Genomic DNA, 16,258 nt, shown 5'->3' with positions numbered 1-16,258 from the left:
ATTTGATCCTCATCAAAATAGCATTTTATGTTTGACTTTCCACTTACTAAAAACGAAATATTAGATTGAAAAACAAGTCTCAATTGACTGAAACATTAGAAGTGTACAATTACATGATTATTTTTGACTTATTACAACATTCATTGAAAAAAAACCACCTAAAAATTATTAGCAACCAAAAAAATTATTAACAATTAAAAACGTACAAGGTACAATAACCCTTATGTAGAATAAAAAACTGACAAATGAAAGAAATATAAATGGAAGTAGGATATACCAATAAGTGGTTCTTTGCACTTGGAAAGCATATCTTCAACCCACAAATCCTTGCCAGGAACTATGATTCTATTCTTCCTATTTATACATCTACCATTATCCTTTCCAGCTATAAATCAAAAATTTTCAAACATTTATTATTTCGAGAAAAATTTAATAAGTTCCACTAATAGCATGAGTATGGCTGGGTGATATAAGCACTAACTGAAGAACTTGAAATTGTAAAAATTTACTGCAATGAAAAGTAATATATGAAAAATTTCCAACTTGGATATCCGCTTCCAATTAACTTTAATTTCTGGAAAAAAGATAAATAATCAGATTAATAAAATAAAACATTCAATATGAAACAAGATCATTAAAGATTTGAAATTAAAAAAGATAAAATAATGGAAATATGAAAAATGTAACGACAGTATGGTATCAACCTTTTTGTGCTTCACACCATCCAAATGATTTTTATATGAAATGAATCCAGAACATTTAACTTCGCACACCTGTGTGACAAGATGTATGCAGCATCATCATTAATATCATCACCACAATTTTCATCAGCATAGGAACTAAAACTCAAAAACTACCTATCATGAATGAAACCTTCTTAACATTAGTATTAGAGTTATATAAAGCAATCAATATAAAACCCTCACGTTAAAGGTATTTTAAACTATTAATCAGCTGATGACTAAAATGTCTTGATTATCAACAAAACTATCTTAAAATGTTTAATTTGCCATCTAAAACTATCACACGCACACACACACACACACACACACACATATATATATATATATATATATATATATATATATATATATATATATATATATAGTGCCATCTATTAACGAGGGGACATTTGGAAAGACAAAATTTAGGATTTTAACTTTTAACAGAAAGTTGACAAGGCAACCAGCAGACCATCAAACCTTGCAGAAAATATCATTGCCAAAAACCATGTCCTCTTCAATGAGATTATTAGCCTCAAGATACTCCAGAGCCTCAACATGCTGCCTGTTTCTCGTCAGTTTGGCTTCCTGCTTCAGTTTATTTATCAACTCCAGCTTCTCTTTCTGTCGGTGATAAATGTTGAGGATGATCACATTGTTTGACATTAAGGCTATGTAAAAGAGACAAACAACACTATTAATTTATAAAAATCATTACGGACAACGAACAATTACAAAAATAGATCATCAAAACAATTCCAAAATGGCCATACCAACGACAGGAGCAGTAAAGTACAGAAGAAACTTGGGAAAAAAATTAAGTAACTATATGGAAAATAATTGTGTCATTATTAACAAACAGCCAACATAACTAAACAAATAATTATCACCAACATCAGAACATCAATGACATCAACAAAAGCTATACTGTCAAATTATTGTAAAAAATTAATTAAAAAAAAACAAAAGCTATAAACATAGCAGCATCAACGATAACATGACATTGACAACCTCTTTAATTTGTTTGTCATGTGCATCTTTGATTTGTTTTAATCCTGCCTGGTGGGCCAATCCATGAAGATGACAATTAAACACCTGTATCAGTTTTGTTTCAAAATAAACAGACATGACGATTTAACCCATCAAAAATCAATTAAATTTTATTTAAAAATTCAGTGGATGGAAGAAAAATAACATTGGAATTGAAAAATTCATTTCTATGAGTTGTATAAAATGTTTTTATGCTACCTTGAAAGAAAAAAAAATGTGACAATTGTTTATAAACACTTAAAAAAATAATTTTATGGAAGCGCAGAAGCAACAGTAGTCTGGGTTGACCTGTTTGCTGGAGAAAGTGAAATTGCATATGTTGCAATGCAACTCATTCAATGTTACATTCTGCACACAGGATGATGACAACCTCTTCTCTTTGTACAACATGCTCTTTTGCAGGTGAGAGGTTAATCTGATATGGACGTGGTAGGCCTGAAAATCAACATGATGCATTTTTAATGTACATTTAATGTATGTTTCAACTTTTATTTCTTATTTATGCAAACAATAAAATCTATTAAAAATTTTATTAAAACTATAACACATATAATAACATTTTATGTTTATTATAGATCCCCTAAATGCAGTTTGTTTTATTTATAATCAGAAAAACAATGAAAACTGCAAAGTGCTTAAATAAAAGTTGAGTGAAATCTAATTGATTTTTAATAGTTTTTTAATTAAAACAGAAGGTGGTTAAAAAGGACTAACATTTCCAGATTCAAATGTGACATTGCACAATTTACACTGAGACTCATTGCATGTATCATCTTCATCATCTTCTTCATCGTCTTCAACTGATGTTTCATTACATTTTGCATCATCACAATCTAAGTTAATTAAAAATCATATTACAACTTGAACCTCACAAACTTTAAGATACAGATATTATTCGATAATCAAAATGATATAACTGCTACAAAATATAGGTCAAATAATTTTATCTTCTTCATCGACAAACTATAACATCATAATTGTTCATAACTCAATTGAAGTATAGGGAAACATGTGCATGGTATGAACCTTTCTTGGAGCTCCTTATAGGTAGAGGTACTTTGGTAGGTTTCACAGTGTTCATTCTTGGAACAAGAGATGTCTTGCTATTTGAATCAGATCTTTCATCCCCAGGTCTGTTGCTATTAGTCCTCAACACTGAGGGTGCAATTAAGGAGGATTGCACACTAGTTCTTTGAACATCTGCAGGCTCACTTTCATATGGCCTTTTTAAAATTGATGGCCTACTTGTAGCTGCTTCTTCATTGCATAACCTTGACTTGTCAGAAAACTTGTCTTTTGATTCCATTGATGAAACGCCAAGAACATTATTATTTGATGGACTGTAAATGATATTCATGTTTCGGTTACTAGAGGTAGCAGTCTGGTTTGGACCATTAGGAAATGACTGTCCTGACAGTGGAACGCCTTGTCTAATTGAGTTTCTGCTGTAAGAATTTCCTGGAATCTGTTGGGAACAAAAAGCAGGTGCATTGTTGACAACGTTATTAACAACTGGCCTAAAAACGGGAGGGGGTCGTGGTGTCCTGGAAGGGCCATAAGTATTGTATGCATTGTTACGAGGCCGAAACGCCATATTAACATTTCCGCCAGGAAAATAATTAAACGTATTGAAACGCGAATTAAACATGTCAGATAAATTAATCGGTAAGTTCTAAAATAAAAATAAACAATTGCAATCTGTGGAAGCCATTTTAGATTAAAAATAAATAGAAGAGACAGTGATGAGCTAGACTACTAGACTAGTGTCAAATTATTAATGAAAATTTAACTTTAGCCCTATCTTTTAAAACCGCTTTGAGAAGTCAACCGCGTTTCAATAATTTATTAATTAAATTAAAATAAACTTCAACGACATTATTAGATAAAACTAAATAAAACAATTTGAAATTATTTTCAAGTTTGAAATTTTATGTAAGGATTTAAAATCAAGTTTAATTTAAATGAAATGAAACTGACCTTTTCTTCCACTGAATAATTATGAAAATATGAAGAAGTCGGTTTGTACATTGCAAAACTATCGAATGCTCTCTTTGAAACTAAGTTTCAACGTTTCCAGCAGTTTAAAACGGCAGAATTTATTTAAAGGGCCCAGTGGAAGTAACGTACACACTGCAATTACAAGAAATTTACTGTGCTATTTAAAGCGCTGACTTTTTTTACATATACCTTTTGTACATACATACATACATACATACATACATACATACATACATACATACATACATACATACATACATACATACATACATACATACATACTTACGATGTTTTCAAAAGGCTGGTATCCCGGTTATAAAAGAACCCATGGGTTTGATAGAGGAAGGAGCCTTTAGGCCTGATGGTTACACTATCACCCCATGGGCTCAGGGACGGTCCCTGGCTTGGGACGTTACCTTACCCCACACTATGGCTGACCGATATATCGGCTACACTTCAGTTGAAGCGGGCACTGCTGCCCTTAAAGCGTCCGATTTCAAAAATGAAAAATACGTTTCATTAAACAATTTAAGCAAAATATTTCAACCCATTTGCATTGAAACGTTCAGACCAACAGATAAGCACACATCATTATTTATTAACGAATTAACAAGAAAAATAGTTAATATAACGGGTGATCCTAACGAAGGCAATTATTTAAAACAAACTCTTTCACTTTTATTACAAAAATTTAATTCCTTTTGCATTCTGGATGGAGCTGCTAGATACCTGACTGTGCGAGACCAGGGACGTAGATAAAAGTTGAACTCGGAAACGATTGCATGCCTAACCATGGCTTGTTCATCAAAACGGGTTCATACATACATACATACATACATACATACATACATACATACATACATATATATGAATAAATATGTGTGTGTGTATATATATATATATATATATATATATATATATATATATATATATATATATATATATCCATTTACAAAATCAATCAGAAGGCAAACTTTTGTTAAGATAACATGAAGTGCAAGGTTAAATTTCAAAATGAGTATTATTTTTACTCTGTAATGCTACATTTAACATTTTTGTAGTTTTATTTGTTAAAAATTGCCAAAAGAAATTTTCCTGTTATTTAATTCGAAAAATTATTCAATAGGTGAGAGAGAAGTGTTACAAAACATAAAGAAATGATGAATGAATAATAAGATATTTACTAAAATTGTTATAATTTTTACAGCTTACTATAAATTATTATTTTAACAAGATTTATATATAACAATCTATGACCTGCCGACACCACAACAATCACACGAGAATGGACAACATTTATAAGAAATTATTACGGACCCCAAGCCGGAGGCGTGGTGTCGGTGATTAGTCAAATAATGTTAAACCTGTCTCATTGATTATATGGATAAAATACGTGGTTGATCATTTGATGCTCCGTTCTCCTTTTGCCATTTCATTTCAACCTTTTTAACTTCAAAGTATTAACTGTCGGTCGAAAAAAACTAAGAAAACATTTCAACCTTTTTAAATTCAAAGTTTTGACTGCCGGTCGAAAAAAACTAAGAAAAGTTCCAAATTGTAGGAATTGTACAATATGTAGGAATCATTTTATGAATCTTTATAAATTGCTTATATTTATTCATTTTAAATCTACAATAATTTACTTAAAATTTTATTTCTTGCACAGTAGGTTTACATCACAAATCAAATGAAAATTTGCGGTATTATATTTATTTCGACTGATTAGCACAGACCTGCCATTCATGATTCAAGAGTAAAAATCAATTTACTGGTTATTAAATAAATAATTTAAATGTCTTATAATTATAAAAACAAAATTAGAAAAAATAATTAACTATTAAAAAAATAATACAAGTCCAATTTAGTGGTATATTTTTAAAAATTTTATAATGAAATGGTACTTATAAAATTCGAAATTCTTTATTAAACTTCGTTTTATTTTCACAAAAATTCACCGTTTGACTCATCTCGTGGATGGCCAAAAAATGTAAACGGTTCGTTTTTAAGGTTTTACAAAAATAAATTGAAGTCTTAATAAGGAGAATTTATTGACTGGAAGTTAATGATTAATACCAATTTCTAACTTGTCTTGAGTTTTTCAGTACTTGAAAAGTAAAATTGATTAAACTTGTAAACAAAAATAACGGTTTTACACGGCGATATTCAATTCAATAGTTAATTTTGCTGAAAAATCAGTTAAATTTTTTACAACAAATTCATCATCAGTTATCAAGGAAATTAGCCGACGTGCTTAAAAGCGCGGTAAAACCTCAATTACATAGCGTGCAATGTAGTCAACGTAGCAGGATATCACATGGAAGGAACATATACAAACCGTTTTATTGAATGTCTCGGTGTGAAAAGTGCAATGGAAGGTGAGCTAGGAATGCGTCTACGATAATGGGTACGCGAAGATTTAGAAAATTTTGCAACAGTTGCGTCGCTGATGCATGGAATTTTATTCTAAGTCGACTGGTTTAAAAATCAAAAAATTATCTGGAACCGAAAGAAATTTTATATACATGTACACATAAAATTGTCTTAACTTGAAAAAAGATTACATCAATTGTTGTTTCAAATTGCTTTCAATTAATTCAAATTCAAAAACTTTTATTAATTAAATTCATAACACAATCAAACATCAGGATACAAAATAAATTAAAATAAAAATAGTTTCACATTCATTTAAACATTTTTCGCCTCATCACCGTGGCCAGTGCAACGACCTATGTCACCGAGTTTGGCAACAACACTGGCATCATTGCCAACACCGGCGTCTTCATCATCTGTATCATCTTGAACATCCTTGCAGTATCTGCCGGCTGCCAACATGTTCCAGAAGATGTCGACCTGTTTGTAGTCCTTCAGAGCCTCTAGAATCATCTTCTCTGTGTTTCGCATCATGGCCATCAACTGCACTGCCGTCAACGGGTAGGTTATGTTGCCCACAGGAGCTGCCTGCATTCAGCATGAAACATCAACTAAATATTTTTATAGTAGACAAAATTTTAACAAAATCCACAAACCAAAGCCTTAAAACATGACCTTATCATAAAAAGCGGATGACACCAAATCAAAAGTAAGACATACAAAAAATGTTTCTCTAATTAGTTGATTTGATACAAACTTTGTACCAGAAAGTTATTGCAGTGGCAATTCCACTGTTCTTTAAAGTCTCAAAATAATGAAACCTGTGATGAAAATAATAACGTTTAGCACAACTAAACGGTTGATAGATTCAGTATTTTAAATATAAATAAAAATTTTTGAACATATGTCGTTCACACCAACAATAAATAAAAGCAACATAATAAAATGAAAAGCAATATAAAACATGCAGACAGACAAACATAGTAACAGACAAACATAGTAACAGACAAACATAAAAAAAACAAACAGCCTGACGCAAAGAAACAGAGACAAACGGACCAGTAAGAAGGCAGATATAAGACATCTCCAGGACCGAGGACAGTGCCGAAACCAACAACCTTCTTGAACTTTGGAAACAATTTCAAGTTTGGTTCGTCAAAATCAACCTGGTTTAGTTCAATCAAGCATTTAACAACATTTAATTTAGGAATTGTAAGTAAGCAGACAATAAATAGCTATAATACTTGTGTATGAATAGAAGTTGCAAGTTAATTATGAATAACTGATCAAAGTTTATTAAGAAAAAAAACCAACAAACAAAAAATGAGATGAATAAATGGAAATTTTACTTGACTCTGCCTGTCGTGTGGATGGTATACTGGATGAGGATACAAATATTTATACTGGGATGGAGGAAAAAGAATGACTCTTTTGTATCCTTAATTAGTTAATCAATTAACTAATTAGTTAAATGATTAACTAGTTAATTGCTTAATTAGCTAATTAATTAATTTTTGATATTTATGAGTGTGTTTATTACCCAAACAAAAAATACTGATACAAGCCATATGCATTTGATGTTCAACATTTACATCTATCTATATATTTACAGTAGTATCCATATTATTGAACATTGTATTAACATTTAATTAATATAACAACATCAATTAAGTCATTAATTATAAACAATTATATATTAATTAGGAATGATTGAAAACGCTATGAGAACCATTGGCTTGAGAATAGAAATTTTCCTGTTCATCATAGTGACATGGCGTTACATTGCCTGTAAGATTAATTTATCAAAAATAAATTCAAACTACCTGTCTACATAAATTAGCCCAAATCTTTATAAAAATAGTAAAATTATGTGATACATATTCAACAATTACAACTTCAATCATTTACTACAATTTGATTTTATAGTTTACTGATAAATATTTGATCTAAATCTTTCAAGCTATATGTTTATATAAAGAGAGAAAAAGAGAAAGAGAGAGAGAGAGAGAAAAAAAAAGAGAAAGAGAGAAAGAGTGTCAGTCACCTTCTTCAGAGATGAGCAGTAGATTGGATGTTAGTGGTCCCCAGTTATTGTTCATCTGCTGTTGTTTGATCCACTTCCAATTGAAGTTTATAAAGTCGACTACGATCTGAGGACCGACTTTATCATTCAGAGGTTGCTGGAGGTAGTATCTGAAGTGTTTGTCGCCATGTCATTTTGTAGGCATCACATCATCGTTATGAATTCATCATATCCTTTCATCATCACTCCATCATCATCACAATTGTTTGTAGCCAACATCATCATCAAATAGTTATTCAACCAGTACATCATCACTAAATAACTAGATCATTTTCAATAATGAGCATTTACTTTTTAGTTCTATTCTTATTCTTAATGGCATCATAAAACTCGGAAAAAATCATTCGCCTCTGCTTCATCGGTGGAGTGAAACCATCAATAACTTTTTTATCATCATAGTATTTAAAACTCTCACTATCAGATTCATAAACGGTGAACTCTCCATCTCCAATGTGTTCCCTCAAATATTCCAAATCCCATTTTTGCGCTGTAGAGATCAATTCACTTCCTTTGATTACAACTGGTTTCTGATTTAAAATTTCTATACATCATTGCAAAAATTAAAACGGAACACTTTAATTAACAAGTTTAAAATAATGAAATATTTTAATTAAAATGATTTATTAATAGAAGTTATCAAATAATAAAAACAAAATTATTTCAGATGGAAAAAAGAAACATTGAACTAACTTGCTCCTTGATGAGTTCCTCAGCCTGTGGATCATTAACAGAACAGATAGGTAGTGGATGAATTGGGAAATTGTAAGTTTTTAACTGGTCATCTGTCCATGCATTCCACTCTGCCATCATTTAACTTATCATTATAAAAATGCTGGAAGGCTATTTGTTTGTTGTATCAACTTTGATTATGTTCTTTTTTTGATCTGTTGTTAGGAAAAATCATTTTACTGTGATAATTAATTAATTATTAATAAATAACTAATTGATAATATAAAAATTAATATTTATTGTTAAAAATATTATAATGCTTGTTATTAAATACACTTCATTTAATAATTAATTTATTTATTATAATTATATCAAAAAGGCAAAAAGTTTATTTTGTATATCAAAAATCTGGCTAAAAACAAAGACTAACCTAACAACACCACTAAACGAACAAATACAAATCAAATCAATGAATATTGTTTTAAAATTTATTACAATAAAACGAATAAACAAAAAAAACCAGATTGGGAAAATAAAATGTTAACCTAATCCGCCATAAAACAAAATTTTTGAATGTAAAGATATCGTCTAGAAGCAATTAAAATTAAAAGTGAAAGCGTATTTAAAATGTTACGTAACGTAACGTAATGATTTACTCCTAAGTTTTTCAATGATACAGTTAACACCATTCAATGGTATGTAGGGAGTAAAACGAAGAGTTTGTTTTTGATTTTGAACACTGACATGGAAGCAATTACGTCATTTACGCTACTTTTACAATGTTTAAAGATCATCTACTGGAGCCTCCCGACATCAATTACAATGCGTGAATGACATCATTGTTTTTTTTTAAATTACAACAGAACTCTAGTAGTCACACATGTCACAAGTGCGAATTTTAATGTCATAATTTTAAGTTTCTAATTGATTTATTTAAAACTTTGTTTCAGCAGTCACATAAAATTTATTCTACCTAAATACATTATATAGAGTTATCAACGTACTTTTTCATCACAATTTTTTTACTCCCATCATCTTTTTCTTCTTGATCATCATCATCAACCTTATCATCAAACTAATTTTGAATACACAGATATTATGCCATATGCCGTGTGTTATAGTTATCTCAATTTGCAACAAAATTCACCGTTACATAAGTCCTATATGACTTTTTACACATTTAACTAATATTGGTGATGTGCTTTTGAAAAAATTTGTCACAAAACTTTTACGAGAAATCTCTTGAAAACATAAAACCAGAGATAAATCTTCCGCCGAATGCAAAATTGGATTTGACGCTTCTTATTTTACCTTTTGCTTTCGCAAAAAAAAGTTTTTCACATTTTTTTCCCAATAAAATAAGTTATTACACACACGCGCACGCACGCACACACACACACACACACACACACACACACACACACACACACACACACACACACACACACACACTCATAATCAATGGATTTATCCGAAATTTTTTGTGTACAATATAATTTTCATCATGACATGACGTCATCAACTTCCAGAAGTCTGGTCTTGTGGTTAATTGGTTAATTAGTTGACGTCCACTTATAAAATTAGAGATATTTTTGATGAAACATTTGCGCAGATATATTCGCAAGCTATATGCGCACGTTCTGTATGTGCACGCAACTTAGTGACTACTTACTTTAATTACTAAAAGGCTACAGGACAATAGAGCGTGCATTGATGTACTGCGAGTGTATATTCATTTGCGTGGGACTAAAAAATTACACTAAAATATCATTCAACTTGCCCAACTCTATCAGGAATCACCTGCAGACAGTTCGTAAGATAGAAAAATTATAAAGGAAGTGGTGAGGAGAGACAGAAAATGGAAAGGGGAAAGACAAATAACTCCAGTGAGAATGAAAGTTATTACAACCTACTCTTAAATTACAATGAAGTGCCCCAAGTTAGCCAGACTTGAAGAGTTGTAACAAAGTTTGACTGTGCAAGGCAAAGAAAAAACAAAAAATAAAATCAAAATTGGCTACTGCAACTTCATGAATATTGATGGAATCATTTTCTTCATTCACAACTTCTATAAATACGGATCGTTTGAACGACTGTGCAAGTGGACATAAATACAAATAGGTATACTGACGTCAATTTTTTAATTAATTAATTCGTTCGTTCGTTCGTTCGTTTGTCCGTTCGTTCATTCATTTACTTGTTTTCATATTTTTCACTATTTTTATTTATTTTTGCAAATCCTGTTTTCATTCGTTTCCACTTATCTTCATTCACTCAAATGCCTTTTCATGCTCTCTTCAACAAGTTAAAAAGAGCACAATGTGCGACCAACTAGTGTCTACACCAACTAATAAATTGATGATAAGATAAACGGTTGGTTGATTGATTGATCGATTGATGATCGATCAATTGATCGTTCGATTGATCGATTGATTGGTTAGTTGAAGGATTGGTTGATTCATTCATTTTTCTGCTTATATCCATTTCTACATTCAACAATCCACCCATCATTTTTTTCATTCGTTTTTTATTTCTTCAATTCTTCCACGCATCAAATGTATGTTCCAAAGGCCAGTTTCATTCCATCCTCATCGTTATATTATCCGGTGGAAATATGCGCTTTGAAGCGTATGCATCAACTATAAAAGCAACATTTCATTCCATATATTTTTTAAATCTTTTAGATTTTACTTAACAACTCTTAAAATATATCAAATCTGTTTATTCAATAATTGTTTCAATTTTTTTTTCAATTTAAGTACTAATCTATTATTCTATTGAGTCATTTGTTTGATTTAATTTGATTTTGTGTTTTTTGTGTAACTAATTTATATGTTTAAACATTTGTTTATTGATTAACATGCTCATTAATTTGACCACCAAACCTTCCTGACCGTCATTTTTATAAAAGTTAATTAATTAATTAATTAATTAATAATTAATTAATTAATTAATTCATTAATTAATTAATTAATTCATTCATTCATTCATTCATTCATTCAGTCAGTCAGTCTTTCATACAATTGTTCACCCAATCAAAAATTCATTCCTTTATTTTTTTTCTTCACTCCATCATGCTATTACTACGGCACCCATTTTTTGAAACCATTATAACGTCTTTCCGCCCATCTTGTATTTATCGCCCATCTAAGCAGGTGCTGCTACGGGGCTGTTGTCCTCTATTCATTCGTTCGTTCGTTCGTTCGTTCGTTCATTCATTCATTCATTTATTCATTCATTCACTCATCTATCCATTTATTTATCCATTTATTGTCCAACCATCCATCCATTTATCTATCATTCCAACCATTCCTTCGTTTTTTCATCGATTCATTCATCAATTTGCTCATCCATTCATTCAGCCATCCATCTATTCAAACGAACGAAATAGTGAAATATTGAAATGCAAATCAAAAACAAACAAGCAAATAAAAAAGCGTTTCATTTATTTAAATGTACATATAAAAACAAGTGCACGCACACACTCACGCACGCATGCACGCACACACACGCACACACTCACGCACGCACATAAAATTTTATGACGTAGACGATGACGTGGATGATGATGGCGTTAATTATAATTTGCATGCAGTGCGCAGTTTTATGTGATCGTTACAAGTCGGTAAAATTTTGCATAAAAAAAAAACTAGAAGATGAAAATTTGTAAAAACAGATTTGTCTGTGTGTGTGAATTAAAATAACATTTTCTAAGGTCTATTTATTTAAAAAGGTATTTTCAATTCATTTCAAGTGCTGATAAATATTTGCTGAGGTTTCGAAGTATGGATTGCAACACATGCCAACCCAATGAGACAACTGCGGAAGTTCTCAACATCAATCAACCTTTCTCTCTCTCTCTCTCTTCTCTCTTTTTTTATCCGTTTTACTCTTTTCATTTCTCTTTCTCTCACTCATTTTCTTTTTTTGCTCCTACGTAATTCAGTCGTTTCAATTTAAATCTTTACAGATCATTCGATCTAGGGACAAACTATGAAGAAAATGAAAACGAATGACAAACTTTTCAAAATGAATTTTAGAAAAGTGTTACACGTTGAGAAGTTAGAAGAGGTAGCATCGCGCAATTCGTAAACGGTGGAACAGCGGCCAGAGATTCAACAAGACCTGTTGTTCTTAACTTGAATTAGCATTTTGACTTGCATAATATTTTTCTATTATTTTCATTTTATTATCATTATCAAGTTAATCGTCATCATCATTGTCATCATCATCGTCGCCGCCATCGTCATCGTCATCATCGTCACCACCATCATCATCAACATCGTCGTCATCGTCATCATCGGCATCATTACCATGTAATCGTAGTCTACGTGCACGTTGATTCTAATGTAATTTATGACGTCATTAATACGTAATTGGAAAAAATAGCAATAATAATACTTTTTTATTATTGTTTATTAATTTATTATTGCTTATTTTTCATTATTGTTTATTGTTGATTAATTAATTAATATAATACAAACAGCAACGACAATACAACAATAAAAACAACCACAACAACAACAAAGGTAAAAAGAGTAATGACAAGAAAGAATGAATGGTACGGACAAAAAAACTTTGACGATTTTTCTAAAGAGTTGCAGAAGTGAATGTTATTTCTGCAAGAAGAAACAGATCAATATTAATTTGGTGAAGATGGAAAAATGACGTGCCGATGGCGATGATGATGATGATGTGATGATGATGATGCTGATGATGGTAATGTGATGATGATGATGATGGTGATGTGATGATGATGATTATCACCTTCATATCCAGAATATCTTGTTGGGTCACTATTTGGCATCCATCGCAGATAGAGATAGCCACAGCTACAAAATCGCACGCAAAACAAAATACACTCACACCACACAAACTTCTATCTCCATAATGAAGCCAACAAAAATAAAAAAACAAAAAATCGGACCGACTGAAACGTTTGGACGTAATAAACATGCGGTAAGTAAGAACATACACACACATACATACACACATACAAACCCACAAACAAACTGACAAACACAAAAAATATGTATCTATGTGTGTATCTATATAAATGATACAACAAAATTCTTAATGGATTTTGAACAATGGAACACTCAAGTCGTCAAATGTGTATTGTTCTGAACTGATTAAAAAAACTACATAGGTAGGTTCATATACAAATAATAAAACATAAATAGACATACAATAAAACACGATACGACACAATACAATATGAAATACCGCATCAATACATGTGCGAATTTCAATGGCTGGGTACCTGTCGTGTCGAGTTACGTACGGTGTGGGAAAAATTTTGTTTGTATGCGTTTGTTTGTTCGTTTTGTTTGTTTGTATGTAATTGTGTTTGTGTTTGTTTGTATGTGTGTTTTTGCGTAAGTTTAGTTGTAATAGTAGTTAAATTTTCAGCTACTCTAAAAAATATTTTAAAATTTGTTTAACAATAAAAACGATTGATAAGCAAAAAATGATGTTTTTTCGTTCATATTTTTCCCAAAATCATATTACATCTAACGAGTTTTTGACACCCCCGCGATACTGTTGCAGAAATCTTTGCCACGGAATCGTAGCTGTAGTAGCATCAGTATCTGCAGATGTGGTTGCAACAGTATCGGTATTTGTTGCAGAAAAAGATGCAACAGTTGTGGATGTGTGAATTGAAATAGAATATTTTTAGAAAAAAAGCGGACATAACCCAAACAAGTGAGATAAGCGGGGAAGGAAGATTAAATATGATTTCACAATGCAGATACGTGCGTGTATATTGCATGTATGAATGTGTGTGTGTGTTTTTTTTTGAACGCATACATAAGCGCGTGTAGAGAGGGAGAGAGAGTTTTATTTTGTTGTGTGTTTCTGAATGTATCTGAGCATTTGTTGGGCATTAAATAAATCGTTTCTATCGGAAACAAATAACGGTCGTTGGTTGGTTCTACGTGCATGTAAATGTTCTAGGCATCTCATGATATTTTGATTTTTTAATTGATTGGAAATATGCAAAACAAATATACAAACATGTGCATGTATACACAACAAATATACAAACATGTGCATGTATACACAACAAATATACAAACATCCGCACACTCACACAAAAGGTAAAGACGCAAAAGAATGAACACCTACACACATATACCTACCTATACAAAAAATAGACACACGCACGCACACAAACACACATGTGCACTCAAATAATCGCAAATGCAAAGCAACAATAGTGAAACGTCTGTATTTGTGAAAAACATCGTAAAACATAATTTGTTGCCTTTTCTTGAGGCGCTCTGTTAGATTCAATTATGACGGTGGTCAGATACAATGCGGAGATACAACTTTACGCTTTTCCTTCTCTAATATATTAAGTTATACTTGTCCTACATGTCTCAAATACAATGCGTATTTTAATATATAAATTGTAAAAAAAATTGTTTTTTGTTCAGAAAATTGAACAGTAGATATTATTTGCGCAACATATTTTAACGTGCCAAATTTTTTTTAGAAATAAACCAAAAAATACACAAGCAAGAACATAATATACCTACATTATGTACGGGTGCTCTGTAAAAACTTCTGTAAAACTGTTATGACTTTGTACAAACGTTTCAAGATATGAGCAAACAACTAAACAAACATAGAAGCAAACAAACAGTTAAACGAACAAAACCAACCGTTCAACCTACTTACATACCAACCGACCAGCCATACAACAATTCTTTCTTCTTCATCTTCAAATCATCTTTGCTTCACGGAGCTACACAACACAATCTATTCATGCTATATTCACCTGCAAGCATTCTACAATGAGATGAATGTCTGTCTTTATGTCTCTCTGTCTACATGTTTCTGTCTGTCTGCCTGTCTCTCCGTCTGTATGTTTCTGTTTATGTCTCCGTCTGTCTGTATATTTCTCTGACCGTCTGCCTGTATATTTCTGTGTTGTTCGTGTTTGTTCATATTTATAATTATGCACATATTTTTAGTTTTTTTGTTGTCCGTAAACCTACAGCAATCGATAGTAGGACCCACGCCAAATGCTGTTTCCAGCCATTCGTTTGTTCCTCCTCATTACAATAGACGTTAAAAATAAAATAGTGCATGAAATTTGTCTCCGAGAATTGTCTGAATGTTTCGTCATTAATTTTATAAAAAGTTTTATATTTTTATTTGATGTTGATAAATTTTTCAGCGTTTTCACATTAAAATCAGATCCATTTTGGCTTGTTCTTAGTTTGTTTTTAACATTTTTATAATTTAAATAATTGATTCATTAGTTGATTCATTTATGTATTTATATATTTATTAAATCTCTCATTCATTCCTTAACTCATTCAATCACATTGATACTGGAGTTCACTTCACTTTCATT

At 31.2% G+C, this 16,258-nt stretch overlaps 4 protein-coding genes across 4 annotated transcripts; 2 read left to right on the top strand and 2 right to left on the bottom strand.

Annotated features, from left to right (window-relative positions):
* Positions 1-505: 505 nt before the first annotated feature.
* HELRODRAFT_163550 (hypothetical protein) lies at positions 506-3,366 on the bottom strand (the record flags this gene model as incomplete). The annotated part of the gene is made up of 7 exons (XM_009027391.1): positions 506-574; positions 705-773; positions 1,203-1,346; positions 1,734-1,817; positions 2,061-2,207; positions 2,487-2,572; positions 2,799-3,366. 7 exons carry the CDS (start codon positions 3,364-3,366, stop codon positions 506-508), a joined length of 1,167 nt encoding a protein of 388 aa, XP_009025639.1.
* Positions 3,367-4,097: 731 nt separating this feature from the next.
* HELRODRAFT_163549 (hypothetical protein) lies at positions 4,098-4,529 on the top strand (the record flags this gene model as incomplete). Its single annotated transcript, XM_009027390.1, has 1 exon — positions 4,098-4,529. One exon carries the CDS (start codon positions 4,098-4,100, stop codon positions 4,527-4,529), a length of 432 nt encoding a protein of 143 aa, XP_009025638.1.
* Positions 4,530-6,455: 1,926 nt separating this feature from the next.
* Positions 6,456-9,109, bottom strand: HELRODRAFT_189263 (hypothetical protein; the record flags this gene model as incomplete). The annotated part of the gene is made up of 8 exons (XM_009027389.1): positions 8,914-9,109; positions 8,515-8,750; positions 8,185-8,333; positions 7,870-7,926; positions 7,490-7,578; positions 7,200-7,306; positions 6,898-6,961; positions 6,456-6,728 (listed from the first exon to the last, which is right to left on the bottom strand). Exons 1-8 carry the CDS (start codon positions 9,031-9,033, stop codon positions 6,456-6,458), a joined length of 1,095 nt encoding a protein of 364 aa, XP_009025637.1. The 5' UTR covers positions 9,034-9,109.
* A 1,641-nt stretch (positions 9,110-10,750) lies between these two features.
* Positions 10,751-15,696, top strand: HELRODRAFT_163547 (hypothetical protein; the record flags this gene model as incomplete). Its single annotated transcript, XM_009027388.1, has 4 exons — positions 10,751-10,831; positions 11,896-11,898; positions 13,672-13,851; positions 15,592-15,696. The coding sequence occupies 4 exons, from the start codon at positions 10,751-10,753 to the stop codon at positions 15,694-15,696; spliced, it is 369 nt and encodes a 122-aa protein (XP_009025636.1).
* Between the last annotated feature and the right edge of the window lie 562 nt (positions 15,697-16,258).

This window comes from Helobdella robusta (assembly GCF_000326865.2).
Source record: "Helobdella robusta unplaced genomic scaffold HELROscaffold_5, whole genome shotgun sequence".
Classification (NCBI taxonomy): Eukaryota; Metazoa; Annelida; class Clitellata; order Rhynchobdellida; family Glossiphoniidae; genus Helobdella; species Helobdella robusta.
This window is presented reverse-complemented; position numbering and strand designations above follow the sequence as displayed.